At 40.1% G+C, this 24,139-nt stretch overlaps 1 protein-coding gene across 3 annotated transcripts in view; it reads right to left on the bottom strand.

Moving 5' to 3' along the window:
• Positions 1 to 23,781, bottom strand: part of coro2aa (coronin 2Aa) — a 32,720-nt gene extending 8,939 nt beyond the window's left edge. Inside the window, exons 1-6 of one of the 3 annotated variants that reach the window (XM_079159119.1) lie at positions 23,608 to 23,781; positions 10,388 to 10,431; positions 4,685 to 4,885; positions 1,778 to 1,894; positions 771 to 920; positions 242 to 421 (exon numbers count right to left, since the gene is read on the bottom strand). In XM_079159119.1, coding sequence (XP_079015245.1) covers positions 242 to 421; positions 771 to 920; positions 1,778 to 1,894; positions 4,685 to 4,885 — 648 coding nt within the window. In that variant the 5' untranslated portion in view covers positions 10,388 to 10,431; positions 23,608 to 23,781. Of the gene's footprint in view, positions 1 to 241; positions 422 to 770; positions 921 to 1,777; positions 1,895 to 4,684; positions 4,886 to 10,387; positions 10,593 to 23,607 lie in introns of those variants that run through there. The other 2 variants (XM_079159117.1, XM_079159118.1) reach the window with 2 other exon arrangements.
• Positions 23,782 to 24,139: the final 358 nt, after the last annotated feature.

Genomic DNA, 24,139 nt, shown 5'->3' with positions numbered 1-24,139 from the left:
TATGTGCTTTTTATAAACATTTAAAATATCTGAAATAAACACAAATAAATTCCCGTTTGTAAAAAAAAAATAATATCCCTAACTACAGGTTTTCTTTACAGTTATTTAGATGAACTGGTACATAGCATCGTAACTACCTTTAAAATTAGAGAACTCAAATTGAACTACAGAATTGTCTGAAAACAGGTAAAGACAACACACACACACACACACACACACACACACACACACACACACTCACCTGCTGTAGGTTTCCTGAGCGCGGCTCTATGAGTCGGACCTTCCTGTCCTTGCAGGTGGTGGCAAAGAGGCTCCCGTCTGTGTTGAAAGACATGGAGAGGACGACGTCCGTGTGGTGGCGGATTGTCCGTACGGGGTTCTTTATCACTTGCTCAGGACAGTCCAGGTTCCAGATCATCACCTGGAGGTGTAAATTACACACCGATGTAAATACACACACATACCGAAATTCAACAACAAGTTTGGTAAGAACTCAAGTCTTAAACTCAGTTTTTGTACTTGAGACTGGGCTTAGAAATGTTTTAGGAAATAAACGTATTCGAACATTCATACTGACAGTAGGTTTTATCCACACAAAAAAGAAATTTCACTAAAAAGTCTAAAATATTTATTTATGTAAAAGTGCTTCAGGACTCTTATTGGTTCTGACTTGACTTCACTCGGTTCTCTAAATCAAAAGCTGGGTCCACGTGAAGCAAACTGGTTTGTATGAAGTGATGTCTGGGTCCGGGTTAGTGTGTGTGTGTTACCTGGTAGTCATAGCCCGTACTGAAGAGGATGTTGTTAGCGGTCGGGTGCCACTCAATGAGGCCCACTCTGCGGCTGTGACCCTGAAGCTCCTTCCACGCTGCTGTGAGGTTCTTCAGCACACCATGAGGAGGGATTTCCCACACTTTCACCTGTAGACACACACAGGAAACCACGTAAACAAACACACAATCTATCCAACAACACATTTTAACAAAGATTTGTGAATTAAAAAAAAAAACATATGAAGAACTTATAAAACATTTCATGGTTCCTGATTCTCAAATGTGAAGATCTTCTGCTTTTCCTTTGAATTGTTTTACTTTATTTCACTTTTGGGTTCTGGGATGCATTGCACACTATCGTTTTTGAATTTTTACCTACTAAACATTCAATCTATTGCTTGAAAAATAATCAGCAACAATGTTTACTGAGGTAATAAATCAAGTGAGAAGTTGGGTAATTTTCTTATCAATTTCTGTACAATCAGACTTCCTTTTGCAACCAGAGGAGTCTTTGAAAGAATGCAAGTTCAAGGTACTTCCTCATTGGCTTCACTTTTTAGACCCAAAAGGCTGCTGCCTGGTGTAACAATTGTTTTACAGTGTGATATTAGCACTTTTACTTGGGTAAATAGTCTTAATACTACCTCCACCTCTGCAAACACACACACAAAACAAACACTCTGCTCTTAATACCTCTAAATCTATGAAAATAGCCATTACAGAAATAATCCAGGGACAACTGAATAGGGAAAATAAATGACACACTTTACAAAAACAGTCTTAAACCCGGTTGACTCTTCCTTTTGTCTTTCTGTGTACGGGGATTTATCTGCTAAGTCAGAACTGAGGAATGTGTGGAATGACTTCTAGTTCTTCTTGAAGGCTAAAGAGCAAGGCAATAAAATGATCTCCCTGCCGCTACAAGTTCATAACGCAGGGAAATGATAACACATCAGTGAACCATTTTGAAAGTGTACTTTGTGTGTGTGTGTGTGTGTACAAACCGTGGTGTCCTCGGAGCAGGAGGCGATGCAGTAGTCGTTGAAAGGATTCCATTTGACGTCTAACACGTTGCCTCTGTGGCCCGATATTCGGGGGTGCTGAGGATCCACTTTACCCGTCTGAAACAGACAAAAGAAAAAAACTGTTAACTATGTAGCTAGTTAGCTTAGCATAAAGACTGGAAGCAGGGGGAAACTAGCCTGGCTCTCTTCAAAGTTAACAAAATCTGTCTAGAAGTAGCTCTACAGCTCACTGATTAACACGTTACATCTAATTTGTTGTGGGACATTAAATCAAAAATGAGATGAAAAGATGCTTAAAAAGGCCCCGTGGAGATGAGGGGAACTGCAGAGTCTGATGCAAATTATCTGAGGTTTCATCATGTTGTCATTTATTGTTAAACTAAAACTACATCAATTGAGCATTGCACTCCGGTAACATTGTCAGATTTATGGTGGACAGATATATCTTCCTTTGCCTATATTACCCACAATGCAACTTAATCACTACCAGTTTGGGTGGAGATTTGGGTGTGTTATAATAGTAGCGGCTAATGTAGCCTCAAGCTGCTAGCCTCAAGCTGAGATGAAGAGCGGGTTAAAGAGGTCTGGTAAAAGATTTGTCGTTTTCAGACCAAACCAAGGCATCAGACAGCTTTATACAACTTTTTCCACATATGCATTTGTACTTCCAAAGTCCTGCAAGCTGACCAATGAAGTTGAAACTTCCCCTTTCATATAAAAAATATTGGTTCGAGCAGCTTTAAAGATAGCCGGATGAAATATACAACAGGTCCGGTTGATCTGTGCAGGTTGGTGAAAGTGTCCCAGCTTGCCTTGCAGTCAGAGTCCTCTTGACATTAACATGACGTAACACTTAAACTGAAGGTGGAATGGCACAAAACGTTTGTGACACACCCTGGTTTTCCTGTTACAAGAGTCTTGAAGATTTTCTGCCTCAACAAGAATGCTAATTATGCTGTTTGTACAAGCAGAACAATCCCTCTACTGACACACTCACACCTGCAGGCTAGATTACTGTGCAGGTAAGGCGTGTGCGTGGAACATGGGAATGATGTAACAATTATCTGTGCTTTCCAGCAAACCTGACACATGCACAAGTCAGTAAACCATAGCATTTCTGTTCAACGTGTTAACTACTTTCTCCACAGAACAATACCTTATCTGTGAGTGTGCACACACATGGACGGGAGGTAGACTGTATATAATAAGAGGTGAAGGGCGGCAGACGCGGGACGTTTCACCTCCTTGAGACAGTTAAAGGAGGAGAAGAGGGGGGTCAAAAGATGAGTTATTTCATTCCTAAGCTCGTATGCAGTTCCTGCCCATGCCAGGAGGGTGGTGATAACTCACAGAGACGATTTAAAAGATGGAGACAGACGGAGAGAGGGGAAAAAGGAGGCAGAGGTGTTCAGCTTGATGAATGGCTCTGGACTAGAGATATACTGCAGGACCGTGAATCTAACCGGCACGCGAGTGAGGAGGTCGGGCTCAGTTTATTTGAGAGATCCCTATTGTTACTGATAACACCAGTGGATGTGATAATGTGCATAAATAACGTCTGGGAGAGTATGTGATTAATCACATTTAAGGCGAAGTTTGGGAGTGAGATAAGATAGAATAATGAGGAGGAAAAAAAGACCACATGCAATGTTTAGGTTGGAGTGAAAGAGCTGCCGGGGGTTTCCTGGTATTTGGAGATTTTGTTTTGGCTCCACTGCTGACGTCCTATTTATAATCTGAGAGACGAGCTGTCTTTTCCATGTGTGCTGTGTGTGCAGGAACAAAGAGTGAAACAATGGGAGGTATTGAAGTCAGCAGATGAACCTAATAAAATTCATTTTCAACAAAAATATATTTAAAAAAAATCTACTCTTCCTAATCACTTCTGACGTGAACTTACATCTTTTGTAAAACTGTCCCGCTTTTTGGTTGACGCCAACTTCAGTTATGAGTCCAATTTGTCATGTTGATTTTCCCCGTTTCTCCTGTTGTATGCCTGCTAGATAGCTAGCTGGAAGAAACCTTAAGTATCATGCTCATTGGCAACAGTATTAACCATCTTTTTACGCTGCACAAAAGAATAACTATGAGGAACTACAAGGATCATAAGCAATTCTTTCTTTCTTCTCTTTTTGTTTGCAGAGATATTGTTCAGGATGTAAAATCTTTCTACAATGTTTTTTTGAACAGTGACCACAGTGATTTTCTCCGGCCCGTATAATCAGACTGAATTGTCATTTTATTTCACTTAATTATTAGTCTGACTGACATTATGTTGATGTTAGCTAATTATTCTGTTTGATTTTGCTTTAACCAGGATTTAGGAGTTCATTATTAGCCATGCAACAGCATGTACAGTTGTCATGTTCAATCTCACGTGGTTATTCTTGATGCTATTTTTCATTGATGTCGCTACATTTAAGTACAATGTCAATCTTTTATGAATGTAGAAAAGTTGAGTTGTGTTTTAGAATGAGAACCCTTTTGAGGGGTATTTCAAGTGTAGAGCAGTGGAAAGGATGCAAAGTTATGTGTTTACATACATTTTATATGCAAGAAGTTCTTGGCTGACTAATGTTTCACCACTGCACCTTTCAAAATAATGTGTGTCCAGTACAACACCCCCCCCCACCACAAACTCAAAATGCGTAAGCTGTGTACACAACATCAGACCAAATTTAAATAATGAAAAACAGATGGAGATTCAGAGGTCTGGAGCCAGGCCTTTCCCCCCTTGTAGAAAGTGAAATTGTCTCTCTTCAGAGTACATATCAACAAAACATATCACAGTATCCACCATCAACATCCGGAGAGAAACAGTCCACATGCCACTTTAAAAAGCTGACATCAGTCTGCAAAATCTGCCATGAGATGGGAGATACTCACATGATGGAGAGGCAGCACCAGGAAGGCCCCTCCCCCGGAACACTCAGTGATGACTGCCAGGAAACGTGGGTTGACTGCACAGAAGTTGTTGTCCTGTACGCTGCATGTGATTGGCACGCCATCGTAGCAGCTGTCCTTGGTGGCGGCCTTACCGAACACGTGGCGGAACTTGGAGCTGCGGTACTGAGGACGCCATGTCATCTGAGGGATGAGGACGGAAGGGGGGGGGGGGGGGGGGGGTCAGTCAAGCAGAATCATCTCTCACAGATATGTTGATGGAGTTTCTTTTTTTTTAATATAGATGTGTTTTATAATATTATACAATAACACGAAAGTGGATGAAGCCTTGAATAATATGTTTCAGTTGGTTCTCTGCAGGATTACTAAGGGATCTATGGAGAACAATTCAATATAGTCTTGGTTCAGTATATGCAAGCTGTCTATACAGGTGTGGTACTCCAGTAATATAAGCATGCTACAGTAATTCCTCCATTTAACAATAGTGAGAAAATCTAAACAGAATAGCCACAGTCCAACCCAGTATTAATACGCCGAAAAAGAAAGGCAACTTTTGAACAACAAAGGATAGGAGGCCTTTGACTAAACGCACTCATTCTCCACCTTACACGTGCTGTACATAACAGTACGTGTAAGGTGCACATAATACACAGTAAAATGGTTTCAAACAATGTAATTTGTATTTAAATGCTGATAGTGCATTTCTTTTAAAATTATAATTTCTTGTGGTGTTCCACAGGGTATTATTTTAGTCCCACTTTTATTCCCATTATCTGTTAATGATGTGAGCTTTTTGAGCTTAATATTTCCTGTGATTTCTGTATGAAATATGTTGTTTTTAGGACACTCAGGCAATTAAAATATGGTACATAAATAAGGAGAAAGAAACATTTGAGACTTCCCAAATTCTGAGTCTCTTTTTAACCACTTTCCTTATGCCAGTCGATGCATATGACATTATTTTGAGAGATAAGTGGCTCTGGTCCGCTGGGACGAGGTCTGACCAGCCGGCATGTCTGCTCTGCTACTCTGCCTGGCTCCCTGCCTGCCTGCTGCATGGTCATTACTTATGAATTAGGGGTGGAGTAGGTTGATGGACAAGATGCTAACGGAAAAAAATTGACCCAAACAACAACAACAACAACAACAACAACAACAACACAGAGAGAGCAAGGAAGTAAATGAAATAGGGCAAAGTAAGACAACAGGAGGAACTGCACGAATCACACCTAAAAACAATTCCTGTCCTTAAAAACAATGACATCATTCTCCTGTTTTATGTGGGCTGCCCGCGGGCCTTCCTGATGATGACTAAACAAATACAACCAAGATGCAAACATTGTTATATGAAATTAAAATGACAGCATTTGTTTGTCATGATGCAGGTGTGGCTGCAGGATTGCTGCCGGGAAAGAAGCTGAGCAGGGACTGAAACTGACAGATGGAGAACATGTGGTTAAAGAAAAGAAATTTCTTGAGTAACAGAAACGCACAGGTGGAGATTGTGACTCTACATGTCTCGGTTTGCTCTTCTCACCTTCTACCCCGAGGCCATCACAGAGAGCCTGCTGTCACACTGGAATGTCTCACTACCTGAAGAGACGCTTCATTAAACTCTCAGGTGTTTAAGAGTCCGACTGCCTATATCCATATATATATCCATATACATACATACATACATATATACATATGTTTGCTAGAGGAAGTAAGTTATTCCTCTTATGCAACACGTCTCTAATAACCCATGTGTTGCAAGCATAAGCACCCAAAATACATTCTTGATCATTATCACCTCTTTGTGCGTGCGTTTAAAAGATATGTTACCTGCTACAATAACAAAACCAATATTTAAAAAAGGTTACTTCCTCATTGTAACAGCAAATGAGGCAGACAGCCATAAAGGCATGTGAGAAATCCCTATTAACCTCACTGAGAGAAACAAACCGGTTCCTGCTTTAGCACATGCTATGCAATGCACATCTAGGGTGATATAATCAGCATTCATGTATTGCTGAGGCTTACAAGACCAGCGGGAGAGGCTTCCAGGGAAGACAGCTCAGACATCTCGTCACATCTAAAGCAGGTTGTAATCAGGCCAGTGGCAGCTTCCTCTCAGCTGTGTCTTGCAGCAGGTACACAGCAGGACTGCATGGTGGGCGGCCTGTCTCACAGAACTGATGACGAAAACACTACTCTGGCTATTTTTACACCAGCTTCTTGCCGATCAAAAGACAGTCGGGCACGTTTCACTGACAGCTGAAAAACGGTTTTATTCACAAGGCTCCTTTGACAGGCTGTGTGTCTGGCAAAATACAAAGAAATGCAGTTGTTTTTGTCAGAGGGAAATTTATTTTAGTCCGTGAGCAGTGACTCACAGCAGCAACCGCATTAAGGTGGCTGTAAAAACAGTCATAAAAGTAAACTGAAAACACAGATATGACTTTAGAAAAAAAGAGATATTGTACATCTGGTTTGCTCTGCCTCTTGTGTGGGTCTGTACTTATAGACATGCAAAGCATACGTATGCACCTATACCTCACCTACAGGCTGTCTTTGAAGCACCTCATAACTCATAAACTCGTACACTAGCAGCCACTCCTCTCTTTGGCTTGCCAAGGCTCGATGCTGCAGGAGGGGGAGTTCAAAGTTTACTTACTGGTGTCAAGATATCGGTTACTAAGGCAGCGTTGGGCCTAAAGCTACGAGCAGGAACACAATTTGGTCTCAAAGACTCTCAGTGATCTACTATCAATACCTCCAACTGGTTGTCTGCAAGGACTTTCAGCCCTCTCCTGTCCTAACAATGAAAGCCACACAACCCCAAACCTAATCCAAAAACCTGCTACTCGTATAACCAAGCACACACTGAATCTGGAGATGTAATGTTTTGTAAACGCTCCAAGTGAAATTCAAGACAGGGAATGTGCAGGTGTGAACACATCTCATGCCAGTATGTTAACAGTACGAATGTGTCCACATGTCCATTGTGTGCGTCTGAGTGAGTGAGACACACTTCCCTCGGTTTAGACGGTCTGCCATCACACACAGATGACAGCTTTCAACCTCTGTCTTGTAATAGGATAACAGCCACATTGGTAATCCAATAGCGGCTTCATTTCTATAGAGCACACGTGTGAATGAGTGTGAAAGGATAAGACAGGCTATGTCTGAGTGTGTCACTCCGTTTGCCTGGAGAATCTTTCAGCTTTGCGCATGCACGCAGCGTAGACATGAGCTGAAAATCAGTTCCGAAAAACAATCCGTGTTATGCACATTTTGTACGCCGATTGTAGAGATATTCACTCAGTCACGCACACAAACCCAGGCAAACATAAAAACATCTTGGCTTCCACTTCGTCCAAAGCGTGCCAGCATTGGTCCACATACTTTAGTGTAATGATTGCGTCAGTTATGTTTGAAAGCACTTTTGGAAGCCCTGGCATTCACGATAGCACGCTTAGATGTTCAGATTAGCTCACAACAGTCCTTTATTGTAGAAGGCGGTTTTACAACTGATTTGTAATGATTAACGTGTACAGGACTCTAGCCAGGGTGAGAATGGATAAAAAAAAAAAAAAAACTTAGCTACATTATGTATTTTCACAATATTGATAGAAATTGGGTTGTTTTGGAGAACCAATGAAATAGGAATCAGACTCTCTCTGCCAGCTTCTTCCAATCCACGGTCAATACGATAGCTCACCGAACTAAATATTTGTTTCCTTTCAGGACAAAATATAACTGAATATGAGAACATGAATCATTCAATTATGTTGGCAGTTGAGTTGCATTGTGGGTAATGTAGGCACAAGGCTTTAGCAAAGAAAAATCTGGTAGAATTGGACTGTTATTAAAGGATTATTAAAATGTCTGATATCTTGAGTCTTCTTTTTGGAGTTTTGGCCATCTTTTCTGTTAGTTATAATAACAGTGTGCGTATGACAACTATTGACTTTGCTACTAAAAAGTCAGATAGAAACATAAGAAGTTAGACAATCAACAGTTTAGACAGATTATCTAAACCACTGTAAGTGGAGGTAAATGCTTTATACCTGGAAATGTTGGTAATGATCCCTCATTGGACAGGAAAACGGTGTGCATGCACAACTACACCAAGTGAGTCAAAGCTGAACCAGAAAATGGTTCTGTAAACGTTCATGGATGTTTATAACAGACATAATCCTAAAATTAACCATTTACTTTATTTTCTTGTTTTAACAGATATAAATAACCTCCAAACTATAACGTATATACACACAGAAACTCTATAGTGAGAGTCTCACTATATACTGACACAGGACTCAGAAACTAACACAATCAAATGCATTGGCCAACAGTAAGGCTGTGTGTTAAAATACCTATATAATAAAGTTGATTTTATGGCACTAATTGAAACCAGCATTACAAAGTGCTTTAACACAACAATAAAACACACAATAAATAAAGATAAGTCTTCAAAAGTAATTTAAAAGAAGATAGTGATGTAGCAAGCCGGAGTTCAACAGTCAAGGAGACATTTTTCTACACAAACCATACATAGCTTTTTAAATACCTTATCAATGGGAATATAAATATGTATAACCCTTTTTTCACTAAAAAAAATGTGCCAGTCTGCTCAACGCATCAGTGTTAAATAAAGAACTTTGCCAAAGTTAGAAAAGAGCAAAAAGTAAACCCAAAAAAAAAAGTAAAACAAGCCACAAAATCTGACATGAAGTGGCAACTGATGACACTGATCACACACACACACACACACACACACACACACACACACACACACACACACACACACACACACACACACACACACACACACACACACACACACACACACACACACACACACACACACACACACACACACCAAAAGTCTTGAGGTTGGAGCTCTACGCTTCACTTCCACAGCTGTGACGAGCATCTCTGCATGCTCATAGGTTCATAAACCTTGATGTGAGAAACGGGATACCAGGCTTAATGAAAAGCCCTCAAACGGACTGTGATTCAAACCACAAGGCACACATTTCAGTGAATGGCAGTGTTTTGAAGGGTGGACTCCACCATAAATAGACATCTGTGGTGGTGGTGGACATGACTCGACTGGGACAGTGGATGATGTCATTTTCCCTGTTGTGGAACGGCTTCAGTTTCATATTTACATTTTTTTTTTTTGTCGTCAGCAAAAAATAGAAATTCTTCCACGCTTATGGAAGCGAATGAGTGGCTACACTTGTCAAAGTTTGAGCAATAGGATAATTAAACTAAAAGGAGTGCAGGACCAGCGTACCGTCAAATACATTTGTGCGGTGCAGGGAAAGTTTCTTAAAAATAGTTTTTCAAATATGCACAGATTCAAGGCAAAGAGCTGGTTTGAAGACAGACTTTGGTTTCATCTTGTTCAAGCCTGTCTTCATGCACATGCACAGCGACTTTGAATCCCCAGGGGAAAATGTGAGCACAAACACACACACAAACCCCCCCCCCCCCCCACACACACACACACACAGTCAGACATTTGTGGACAGAGGTCTAAAGAGTAAAAGATCAATAACATAATTGCAGAGGCAGATCCAGGAGTAGGACATGAAAGATATCAAGAGACAGACAACACGGAAGAGAAAGAAAAGAGTGTGCAATTAAGCAAGAGGTAGTGTGAGAAAGTCAAACTGGGAGTTCAGCAGCACTCACCCTGTCAAATGAGTCGACACTGGCACAAGAAGGAGCAGCGGGTCCTTAAGTGAGTGAGAAAAAGTTACGTCTCTGCCACAAAAAACACCCCAAAAAATGACTTGTCTGGTTTTATCTCAAGCACATGGATCAACACTCTCCCTCTAAGATCCCCCCCGCCCACACACACACACACACAAACAGCCAGTCCCAAATCTGTCACTCCACTACTGTCCGAGCAGAGTCGTAAGCAAGCTTCTCCTTTGATGCGCACAGTCCTCACAGACAGTCAGAATAGACGGTGGGTGTGTGTGTGCAGCATGAAGCCGAGTGCATGTGTGAACAAGTAGGGAGGAGAGAGCGCAGGAGTGCGTACACTCCCTGAGAGGGAGGTGACTACAAGGAAGGAGAGAGGGAGAGAGGGAGAGAGAGAGAGAGAGAGAGAGAGAGAGAGAGAGAGAGAGAGCAGCAGGTAATCCCTCTCTCTCCTCCGCAGTGTTTGCTCAATCAGGATTTCTCACTTGATCATTAAAAAGAAGACAGGAGGAGGTAAAGAAAGAGGCAAAGACGCTTTTCTTCACCCGTGTTGCTCAAGAACAAAGTGTAATTTTTCTAACTTGTAGCTGATTAACATTCATAAATATCTATAGAAAGTCAGATGGAAGTATGATAAAGTTAGTGTTTTTCTTTGCACTCCTGGCTATTAGCTGTTTTATAGATTTATTCATTTAATCCATTCATAAGTTTCACTGTGTGCACACCAAACTGATATTTCCACTTAAAGTCAGAATCTTTGGCAGTCCCTCTCAACCCATCGGTCCTCTGTTAAGTTCGATCTGACGCTCCTCTGACTTACAAACCTTCAAGTAAAAGCAAAAAGGTGCAACATGCACTCAAAATTAAATTGGCTGGATTGCCTGGACAAAATGCCCAGGTGCTACTAAACTCACTCAGCCATTCACATAGCTTCAGCTGGACAGCGGCGGTAATCACTCCGAGTCAAACTGAAGCATTACATAATGGTACATTAGCGCTAGAGGCTAGGAGAAGCTAACGGGTCAATATGAGGAGGAGCTGAAAAAAGCTGGCCTTCACTCGGTCAAACGGGGGTGTAGCCGAGGGGCTGATCAATCGTGGTGATGGCATAAACGTGCACGCACGCACGCACGCCAGTTCTAAAGTGATCCTCATTTATTCCTGAACGATGTTTAGAGGTTAGTGAGGTGAACATATTTAAGGTTAACTTAGCTTTTATACCAATTTGTCATGTTTCATTTATTTTTAGATTTCATTCTAGATTGCTCTTAGTGGTACACCTTTTATAAATAAACTTTAAATTAACTTAATTATCTACACTGTAAAATACTCCATTAATAAAAAAGCTTTTAAAGTGAAATATTTGTGACAAAATTTCCACATTCAAAGTAAAAATCAGGGCTTTGACGGTGGGGTTGTGGGGTTGATCAGAAAAAACGTGTATTTAAGTACAGAAATATAATCAGTAAAATCATCATCATCATTATGCTGCATGACTGCTTTTTGAGTTTTGTATATATTGTTGAATTATTACAACAGATGAATTTATGTGCGAGCAGTAGCTAATTTTAACTACTGTTTAGACTGCGGACGCACTTAAATCTATGGCATTGCATCATATTTTGTAAGATGCTGTTTTATATGTAAAATCTACATTCAAAACATGCATGTTGTAGCCCAAACTTGTCCCGAGTGCTTGGGAAAATATACTTATCACACCCACACACGTAGACACTGCTGATAGAGCTGGCCACAAACACATCTCCCCCCAAATACACAACAAAGTCCAACGGTCACAAAATGTCTCTGAGATAAGAAGAAACAGGACACACAAACTGGTAAAGGTGTGGGAAGAGTTTGGCTCATCAAATGCAGGAGTTTGACTCAACAACCTTTTGGCGGAGAACATTTAATGCGCACCCAACGTCAAAAGACAAATGTGACCTTTAAAAGTATCTGTGAGATTATACAGATACTAAATAACTACGAGAGATACTTAGAAACCTGAGGTTGGTATAATCTGATCAAACATGGCACACGGACCGACACACACACACATCACTGTGCCAGAGGCGTGTCCAAGGTATCAAGCAGACAGACAGACAGTGGAGTGATTGACCAATGCCGCCAAGTAACTGCTCCTTATATCTAACTTTGATTTATGAACACTTTGCTGGCGAAGCTCCACTTGTCTTTACAAACGTGTGTGTGTGTGTGTGTGTGTGTGTGTGTGTGTGTGTGTGTGTGTGTGTGTGTGTGTGTGTGTGTGTGTGTGTGTGTGTGTGTGTGTGTGTGTGTGTGTGTGTGTGTGTGTGTGTGTGTGTGTGTGTGTGTGTGTGTGTGTGTGTGTGTGTGTGTGTGTGTGTGTGTGGCCTGGGCGATTTGGACTAAATCAAATATCACCACACTGGACCAAATACCTCAATATTGTTATTGCGACGTAGTAATGTGGATCTAATCACTATGTGGGTAAAGGCCATTAATAGAAAACTACATCACTTTAATGTAATGCAACTTTTACAACCAAGAAAAGATACTTATGCAATATTATGATATAAGAAAATATCTAGTCTCATATCACGATATGGATATAATATAGGGCTGGGCGATATGGCCAAAATCTTCTATAATTATATAGATTATTTCAGTGAATAAAATGCTTGACAAATTAAAAGTACTTAGTATTTTCTCTTTTCACTTTATTGCAAAATGAACATAACAGTTTCAAGTAAAATCATAAAGAAAAAAATAAATATTTCCATATATAGACGTGTTAATCGCATCGAACTGAGTGGTTACAAAGTGTGATGTAAAAACAAAACCACAATCTTTATAATGATATTCCCTAAAAATATTTCATATCAGATTTTCTGACAAATTTACGTTAGTATGTGCTGGTTGCTTATTATCAATCCAGACGACGTAGTGGTGTATCACGATATCTTGATACACGATTTAATCTTAAAACGACTCCATTAAAAGACGATAAATTACCATATTGAATTATCGCCCAGCCCCGGTGTGTGTTGTGGTGATTATCAGTAAGCACAGGGCACGAATCCTAAAAGCTTGTGACTCTTTCCAAAGAGCTCGAACCACAAAGGCTTGCTCGCTAATGACAGATCACACTGTGACAAACTAATAGCTGGCTGCTGTGAGAAAATAGGCCAGAGCCTTTGACACAACAGAGACACAATGACCTTCGCCTCCTCACTTTGTCGTTCCTGATTAGCCGTCTGACTCTGTTGTGACTGTAAAACACCTGGTTTCAGCGCCAAGTGCAATCCCATGTATCCGTTTGGGGCCTAAACTGCTGCAGTGAGTCTTAGGCTTTCTGCACCTGAGCCAAGCGTTTTTCAATGTGGGGCTTTAAATGCTCAAGTGTTTGCACCAACTGAGCAAATAGTGCAGTCCCATTCAAGTATATACTTAACTGAACAGGTGCAGTCAATAATCGAATGCTGTGTCCACAGAAAACTCCATTAAAGACAGATTCATTTACACGAGTCACTCAGGAAGCAAAAACATGTCTAAATAACAGGGTTGGGGCAACACCTTCCTAGAAATTAAACCTTTTTGCATCACTTCACGTGAGAAGGGCCGCTTCAAGCTTTTTCAATTGATCCTTCATTTGCATGTTGTTTATGCTTTGGTTTTGTTGCTTTGCTGTGCAAATGAGGAGCCACACCTGCCCGGAAACATACTGATTCATTCAATTTTCTCGGAGATTCTAGTATCATTTGATTTTCAATTAATGATGTGATTGAGGGTGGTTCAGAGACTCCAAAATGAACATCATATGCAGTTTAAGTATGTCACAGTACTTTTAAAGAGTAAATGTTGAACTCAGAAATGTATTTATTTTTCACAAATATATTTTACGTTCAAGGTGCTCTATTAGAAATTGTGACGTCAATTTCCCGCTCCAACATCTACAGCTATAAATACTGTACAATAAACGGTTCAGTGTTGATTGTGATCAAATGTAGATGAAACTTCTTTCAATGGAAAGACAAATGTATTTTGTATTTGGTTGTTGAGATCAATTTCCACACTAAGGTTGACAATATACATGAATGTACTGTCAGACATTATGCTTGTTGCATCATACTAGGAAATTAACAAATGTACTTAAAATTATGTTTTGTAACATGAATACAAGTTTTTTCAGGGAAGACAGGAAAACCAGTGAGTCAAATCCAAATGGGGAAGATTACACTCATTGAGCTCATTGTCATTTGTGTCTGGCAGTCTGTGTAACAGAAATTTAAGCGAAACCAAAATAAAAAAAGCAGTTCATGATCTTAAACCTTTTATTACAATAAAATTCAGCGTAGCTTGATCGTTGATAAAAGTGCCTTTCTTATCTGTTAAGAGGGAACAAGACTGATATCATTATTAAGTGTAAAAAGAAACTACCAACTGTGAGAACAAGCTCAAATAAAAAAAACATTAATTAAAATAAAGACAACATGAAAGCTCAAGTTTTAGATCATAATCTACTCATGCGTCTCAACAGGTTAAGACTCTGACTAAAACGCACTGATGCAATCATTGAATTATATCTTCGCCAGCTGAAGTTTGTTTCCATGTAGTTTATCGAAACGAAAATCAAAAAGCTGAGCTAATGTGTGTTTCTAATATCTGTGGTTTCCAAATAAAAGCCACATTTCATCACATGGACCACTAAAGTACACGGCGTGATAGTGATCTCACCTCAGGATAGCACGAACGTTTGCATGAGTCACATTTTAGCATGCCTGTGCAGCGCACCTCGTTCTCTAATATCTGATTCACTCCCAATATCTGCAATAACAGCCGTTTCCATTCAGTGACATCACAGCCTCGCTCACCTGCTTGCATCAAGTTTTGGCAGTGAAAGACGGTTTGTACAGCCAATAGTTTCCTGAATTCACATCAAAAGAAACGCTTCATCAAACTGCATTTGTTTCACCTTTAAAAGATCAACACTCACGTGTTTAAATCTGTTATATATTGAAACATTTGTGCGTACTTTGATGATCGTAGACACATAGAATGTAATCTTGCAGACAAACTTCTGGCATCCAGGAGTACAACTACAGCAAACATCAGCTGGGTTTGACGAGCTGGAAACCAAATCAATTCCCTTATTGGCTTACGGTAAGAGGGTCCAGTCTCGAGACATGCTGGATGGAGGTTGCGAAGGACACATAAATAATCAAATCACAGACAGGGAGAGCACCAAACACAATTAAACCTCAGGCAGTATGTCGAGCACTTCCCTTCTGTTGATTTGTTTGCTAAATGAAACTAGAACTAAAATCACACTTCGTTGTAGTTTCCGGATCATTTCATAGATGTAAAGAAAGGACCGGAAATGGAGCAAAGAAATGTTTCCATGTCTGTTCTAATTCGACAGAACAGAAAAAACTAAAAGAAGCCTTAACTGAATGTGGCGCTGTCCTATTAAGAAATTGCAGGCCACTTAAAATGAAAAAGGAAATCCACCCCACCCACATCGTATGAGGTAATTATAATCATGGATCATGTCACATCGTAGCATAGAGGCAAAAGAGTGTCTCAGGTCGTAGCCTCCAGAGGGTTTCTGTTATCTAGTATTAATTACAACTAAGCCAAGCTGCTCTGCTGACAGCCAGTGGCCTCCGCAGCAAAAGCTCCTGACACAATTAAAAATATTCAGCATCAAAGAGGAGAAAGAAGAGGGGAAAGAAAAGGTTTGATGTTCTAAAATTAGCTCGAGACGGGCTGCTCAAGGATTTGATATGGTAAAGAGATGCATTTTATTGCAGAATTGACTATTTCTAATACATATTAAATGACAAATAGATTAATTATTCAGCAAAGGCGATGAGCTTGTTCCTCAGAGCGGACCAGAGAAGTCACAGGGATCCTGATCACTTGAATTAATACACCGTCAGTGAGCCTCGTCAGCCAAGGGCATCCATCAGAACCATAGTAACTGTAGTGAAGGTGAGTTTCACTTTCTGACTCAAGGGGATTAGCTGCTCTTTATATATAGGCACAGCCTCTCTCTAGAAACAATACACTGACGGAGTACTGCAGCAGTGCACGCCGTGCCATCAGGCTGAGGGAGGCCACCGCTAATGAGATCACCTCCATGAGCTAACTGCATTAGCGTGTTGTGATACTCGACACACAGAACGTGCAGCTCGCTAATGTGCTCATGCCAAAGTCTTTTGTCTGTGACATCTCATAAGAACACTTCGAGGAGTGTACAATCACAACATACAGAACTTAGTTAAAAACTGGAATTTGCACTTCATTTGACTTTTATTCAACATGTAGGAAGATCTGATTCTGCAGAGTCGCTAGCAGCTCAGTCAGGCTGCAGCTAAATTACAACATCAGCATGCTAACACGCTCACGATGACACAGCTAACATGCTGCTGTTGAGCAGGTACAGTGTTTACCATCTTAGATAAGCGTGTTAGCATGCATACATTTGTAAATAAGAACTAAACACGGATTAAGGTTGATCAGAATGTTATCAGTTGCAGATTTGGTCAATAATCCAAAATAATGGACAAATTAAATGATATAAATACATCATTTTACCCTGATAGTGGTGCTAAGATTACAAATAAAAAGGATTACAAAAGTTATGTCAAATCATCCTGAGGGAACATAAATGCCTGAACCAAATTTCATGGAAATTTATTCAAAAGCGTGAGAGACAATATTATGGATCTTGTACATTTACTGCAGATTTGAAGCCTTCATTCAATTGCTCTTGTTGAGCCCAATAAACAAATGTACACAGTACTTGTCAAGGAGCAAACATACATTTGTTCCGACAGCATTTTTCCTGAGGAACAACCATTAGGGCTACTTTAAGGCTATGGAATCAATATGGTGAACACACACATCAGTGTAAGAGGCCATCTACTTCTCTTCATGAATAATGAATCAGACTCTGCTGACCCATCTGCTTCACGATTAACCCTCCGACTCCAGAAAACAACAACAGGAGCACACACACACTGAAACAGTGCAGCTTAAATAAATACATCCGGTATAGCTGCTGATGTACGTCGTCACAAGAAGAGCAAAAAATCTACTTGAACCTTGATGGAATAAAAGTTGTAGGACCGTGGAGCATACAAGGTGATTAACAAGTTAGGAAGGATGACAAACGTATCTACTTTTCTCTTCACTTTTTTGTGTGAAATACTGCATAGTTTTACGCGTTTAGGCTGATAAAACTTTCTGAAAATAACAATCAGAGGTGAAAAATCATTCTTTTCTTCAAGTGTTAATGTAAATTTGCTTTGTTGTAAAGATTTGTAACCACTACCTGCTCATATTTTAAAATTTTCATGATACATTTATTTACTATAAATGGGTGAGTACGGGGATGAAGACCTGGATGAACACAGGACAATATGTTCCCCCTACTGTATAAATGCACACATGTATGTTGAGTGTTTGGTCAATTCCTACAAATACAATTTTAGAAATTAGGCAAAATAACGATGTATCAAGTGCCACACAGAGCTCAACAGAGGTTTGCCTCTCATGTATTACCATTCAAAAATCAAATAGCTGGGGATTTTTGGAAAAACCCAGAAGACCTTTAACGAACACTTACTGCTGTTAAGAATGGATTTCCGAAATTGTTGAAGATCTTTCCAGATTCGCTGAAATATTTTATAAAAATAATCCGAATAAAGATGGTTGCCGGAAATGACATGCTCCATTCATACAAAACCAAAATGAAATGTTTTATCATCAGTAATATTCCTCTGGATCGATGTAACTTGGTAATATTTTTACCACCAGGATAGGAAACAGTCCCAACTTAAGAGTTGGGTTAAATATCTTGGGCTTTTCAAAGATCACCAGGTTTTGTTTTTTTTTGGAAACCGGACGCTCAGATTATTGACAGTTTAATGAACTGTGTCTTAATGGAGCGCTGAGTTTTCCTCTTTAATTTGGCCTTCACAGAGTCACCGCCCTGCAGCCTGAAAACTGGTACAAGAGCACAGTGAGCTTGACATTGCACAAATCCACAGACTCTCTCTCGCTCTCCGTTTTTTTTTTTTTAAGTAATCCCCTCGATGTTTGCCCCACGTGGGAGCACATAATCCTCAAACAGTCGGACAGCTGTCATGTCAGAAACGTGCAGGACAACCTGCCACTACTGATCCGAGTACCAGTGATGTAAAGAGAAGACTGGAAATACAAACATGTCTTTTTACAAAGTGATTTAGCATTGCTGTGTAAATGACCAGGCCCTGCAGCGACAAAGAACAGCAGGAGCTGGTTTAGTTAGGGGTCGACTGATGGTCTTTCTGTCTGTGACAATAGCACTGAGAGGTGCTGTGGTCACGTGCACTCTACGGTTACATAAGAGCATTTTAGGACTTCCTAAACCATTGTCAGGACGAGTACAGTAATCATCCTCAACATCCACCAGCAGATTGTTTCCTAAAGTGCATCAAGTGAATATAAAAATTCATCATCAAAATTCATCACTGTAATTTCGATAGATTACGACAAAGAATATGAATCAGGCCCCGCTTGTTGAAGAGTGTTAATGATGATACAGATCAGACAAAAAGAGAGGGTAAAGACACGAATCAGACAAAAAACAGAGCTTCTTATTCAATTTTCTTATTTTTTATAAATGACAAATCACAACAATACTTGGCAGAATAATCAGTAATGGAAATATAGAATGATTTAAACTGCCACTAGTAGTATGACCAGTAGCTCATGGTGGGTCAAGTAAGCTTATGTTAGTATTGATAACACAGAATTGATTGATTGATTTTAAGTCACTCTTCTAATGTTACACTACATTACCAGGGTTTACCATCATTGCGTCATTTTTGCTAGAGCGGTCACTGTTCAGCAAAATTACACGATGCGAGTTGAATTACTCAACTGCATTTTAAAGAACGCAATGAAAACATTTTGGGATTTTTTCAGACAAAAATTCATAAATTCAACACACATTTCTAGATCATTTCATTTGTTTAAGAATCCTGACAGAGGCAGAATAAATCTGTATCAACGGGCTCGCTGACAGTTTGAGAACAGCGGGCACAAACATGAAGTCGACATGAAGTCATGCCAGGCAGAGAGGCAGGCCTTCACTTGGTTTAATGATAAGCGAGCCACATGGGGAGTGGTGGTGATGGTGGTGGAGGAGTCAGAGACAGGACGGCCCCTGGAGGCTTTGTTCTGGAGGTAAAGTCATGTATGAGGCATTTAGTGGCAACATAAGGTTCTCCACCACCTCGAGGCACAAAATGTGGTTTGACTCTGGTAGTGAAGCAACAGAGGACATGTGAGATGATGTCATTCACCTTCAGGCGGTTTCTAACTTGTTCTTAAAATCGGTGATATAATCCAGTGTAAAGGCAAATAGGAACACATTGCACACAGAGTTAGTTGCTGCATGAATACACAAGTCCACAGTTTTGTTTTGCTAATACAGTTAGATAATCAATTAGTTGGTTCTAGCTGCTCAAAATGTTCTATTTTATTTTTTTATCTAACGGTTAGCTGGACGAAACAAGTCATTTGAAGTCATGTTCTGTAAGACACAGTGGTGCTTAACGCTCACAACTACAAGGCTATCTGGCTGATTGATTCATGGTAGCCATCTTAGTTTAGCATGCTAACATATGCTAATTAGCACTAAACACAAAGTACAGCTGAGGAGAACACCTATTTCAGTGGACTTCATCCTCCTGGGATGATTAATGTTTGTACAAAATATTACAACATAAATCCGATAGTTATTGAGATATTTCAGTCTAGACTTAAGTGGTGAACCGCCCAACGTTTGCATTGATCCGTGCAGCTAAAGCTAGCTGGGCCTAAACATGTGAAATATTCTCTGGTTGCAGCTTCTCAAAAGGTGGATATCTTTGGATTTATCTCAAGACTAATGGATCATACTGAAACAATGATAAGTGACAGAGCTCTATATTGATCATAAAGCTACAGGTTATTACCTTTTGTTTTGTATTTAGCAATCTGTACACACCTACCGTACACACACCCACACAACAGTTGGTTACGTAATGACTTCAAGAACCACCCTTTCATTGGTTTCTTCACCTCAGTGTGGAGTAACACCTGATGACCCATCAAATGCCACAAACTCAACACATGCTGCAGTCCAAACACTGCTGAGCTGCCGCTCAGTTGGGCTTCCTCTCATCAGCTAATGCCTTTGACTCATTTGAATGTTCTGTAGTAATGGTTTGTTAATAAAAATGTCCAATGTCCAAGGCTACGCCTTTAAATGTCTCGTTTCAAAGTTCATTATTGGACCTTGACAAAACAATCTCACCTCAATTTCCATTTAGTAGCGGTTCCAGAGCTTTCTAACATTTCACATGATCCTCATCAGCAGGCGGTCTGGGCCCAGAAGTCAAGGAAATGTGGATGTTGACATTTCCATTTCTACTGACCACTTTAAAAACGTCTCATCCATGTTGGCTTAACTGTCCCAAATCAATAAAAAATAGTGTGATGTAATGAAAAGCTCCAGATCATCCGTTTAATGGACCCAACGACATTAGATGTGCTCTCAAAAGGTGACGGCAAATATTTCCATTTGAGAACCTGGAACAAATTCATTTGTGATATTTTTCTATTATATAATGTCAAACAAGTTATTAATTTACGCAACTGATTATCTGTTGATGATTTTCCGTCCATCAAACTAATCTGCTACCTGTTTCAGCTCCAGTAGCTACAACACGTCCTGCTCATTTTGTCTCGATTAAAAACTCTAGACTCGCATGCAATCTTAAGAGTAAATATCAACAGGCATCTGAGGTAATTAAGGCACACTGATTTTCCAAATACAGGTTATACGGCGATCACTTTATTGCACAACAGCAGCCTGGCCGAGACAAAGAGGCCAATAAGGCCCTCAGGCTCCAGGGCATATTTGTTTAAAAGCACGCCTTCAATTCACAGCAGTAATTACAGCAGGTAGGACTTTGACACCTGCAACCTTTTGTGTACAACCTCAGAAACCTGAACTCAACTCTAGTTGCTGCATTTGACGTGGGTGAGATACAGTACAAGAGAAACAGTAAATAACTTTAACTAAGAAAAGCAATGGAGCCTCTGCTTCTGAGCTCCTGAATAACCGCAGCGCAAACAGAACAAGTCACATGTTGGACAAAAGTGGGAGAATCTGAGGTATGTGTTAACAGTCTGTGTGTTAATATGCCAGAGATAAAAGGCTGCGTTTTATGGCCCCAAAATGAAAGCGCACAACAGATTTCAAGAGAGACAAAGTAGGACAAAATAGAAAAGGAGTACAGTTTCTTCAAATGCCACAAACTCCTCATTAAAAATCTGTACAAGGTCGTGAAGATGTGCTGTTCTCCTGTGAGGTTTATTTCTGGCTGCCGGAGTTTTCTGTTTCCCCACAAGTGAAGATGTGATGCAAACTCATTAGTCTACTGCTCATTTTGGCAGCAGTTTGCCATGGAGTAGATGACAGACCTACTTAGACAGATCTAGAGCTGGCACGACACCCCTTTACTCCACAAGTCATGACTCACATTGTCACACTTAAACTCAGCATATTTCTAAACATAAATGGAAAGAGAACAACGTTTTTTTTTAAGTCTAGTCACTGAAATTACAGTTAATTTATAGTATTCCTTATTTTAGTGGGTCTGAAGCCTGCTGAGCCTCAGGTTGTTGGTAAAAACAAAAACATTTTCCAATATCAACATATACCATGATATGGAAAATAAGAAATAGCATTCATATTGAATTATTGTCCTGAGCAATGTTAAACCTTGCCCCTGTGGGAAGGGATGCCCCACTAAATCCTAAATTTCTCCCACTGTTTTACACATGTGGTGACAATTAGACTCGGGTCATTGAACTCAGAGCTCTCAAACAGATTTTTCCTTTGTCTTAAGTTTGTTTACGTTCGTCCAGACAAAAGTGAGCAAAAACAATGGATCCAAACCATCTGTTGGACTGGTGGCCGGACCAAGTACAACCACCCGCAGAGCCAACATAATAGATTTCACTTATACTATACTAATGATGTGTTGCAGAAATAGAGATGACTTTCTCTGTAGGTGTACAAAACACTTTATTCTAGATATATTTGAAGAAATGTTGCCGATGGGACTATGAATCAGGGGGCTGCAACCCATTATTTTACAATTTTTAGGTAATTCAGATCATTTGTTTTGTCAAAAACCCAAATGTGCAATGATGTAAGTTTTAAGAAACTCATCAATGATAGAGTATTCTTGGGGATAACTTTTCTTTCAATCGAATCGTCAATAATCCTTGTAGTTCCTGTGAATGACAGACATCTCATGATCTACCCCTAAAAATAAATTGAATTGTTTTTTGGAATTTCAGAAGTGGGGAAACTTCAAAGACTCTTCAGACAAAATGAAACATTTGTTTCATTTAGAGCTGAAATGATTAGTCAATCAATCAACAAAATCACTTTAAAACTAATCAACATTTGCTGATTTAGCCTCTAAAACATGAGGATATAATGCTTTTTTTTTCAACAAAAATGATACCAAAGTATCTTACCTTTTCTGATTTCTCGACTGTTGGTGGGATAAAACAAGAAATTTGAAGATTTCTCCTTGGTGGTTAATTGCATTATATCGGTAAATGATTAATCAGCAGATTAATCATTAAATAAAAGATAATTAGTTGTAGCCCCAGTTTGTTTTGTCCAACCAATTATCAAAAACCCAAAATAGAGAAAGTCCTCACATTCAAATAGTTGAAATCAGCATTTCCTTTTAATAAGAAATTGATTAATCAATCATCTTGTTTGGGATTAATTTTCATTTCAATCAAGTTATCAACACCGAGTTGTCTCGTCTTTTCAGTGCTACATATGAATACATTTGTAGATTCAGCAGTTTCAAGTTTTAAAAAAACACTATTAAAGACACAAAACAATCAGTTAAAACACCGTTACACACTCACAGACACACAAACATGAGACCTGGAGTTGTGTTTTTCCGCTCACTCAGAGGAGGCTGTGAAGCCGCATGGCAGAGCCGCACGCTGCAAGTGTTAAGCCTGTGAAATTAAACTGTCCCGACTCTCAGCAGCACAATCCGTTCACAGTGCAGCGCTGCAGACACAACACGTCTGCAACATGACAAGCGGCCGCTGACATGCTGCAGGAGTTTAGACCGGAGTGAACTCACCTTCGTGACGGTCATATGGTGCGAGAGGCGTCGGCAGGTGGTGGTTAGTTTCCCCTGGAGAGGACTGGGTGAAGTGCAGCAGTGGTGGTGGTGGAGCAGCCCGGGCGGAGACGAGTCGCGTTAGAACGCCGGTGGTTGTTGCATGGTGGTCAGTGAAAAGTCATGATGACAGGCTCGACCTTGAGTGTCCCCCCCCCTCCCCACCCAGAAATATAGCTGACTGAATTGGCTCAAATCCAGAGCATGTGCCTCCTGAACACACCGCACCGTCACCATGAAAAAAAAAAATAGAAAACAGGAGCTGGAGGAGGAGGAAGAGGAGTAGGGCGGAGGATGAGGAGAGATGAGAGCACAGGATGCGACGAGAGGGGAGGAGGAAGAGGAGGGAGGGGCGAGGCAATCCAGGTTGATTACAAAATAAATTCTCTTTATTATATTTCTTGCATACATTGTTCCATAACTGTTGTTGTTTTAATGTTTCACGTGTTTGGTGGTTGTTTTGTGTCTTTAATGGTTCCATAACTGTTTGTTT

This window comes from Pholis gunnellus, assembly GCF_910591455.1.
Source record: "Pholis gunnellus genome assembly, chromosome: 5".
Lineage (NCBI taxonomy): Eukaryota > Metazoa > Chordata > Actinopteri > Perciformes > Pholidae > Pholis > Pholis gunnellus.
The sequence above is the reverse complement of the archived record's forward strand: the minus strand, read 5'-3'. Positions and strand labels throughout refer to the sequence as shown.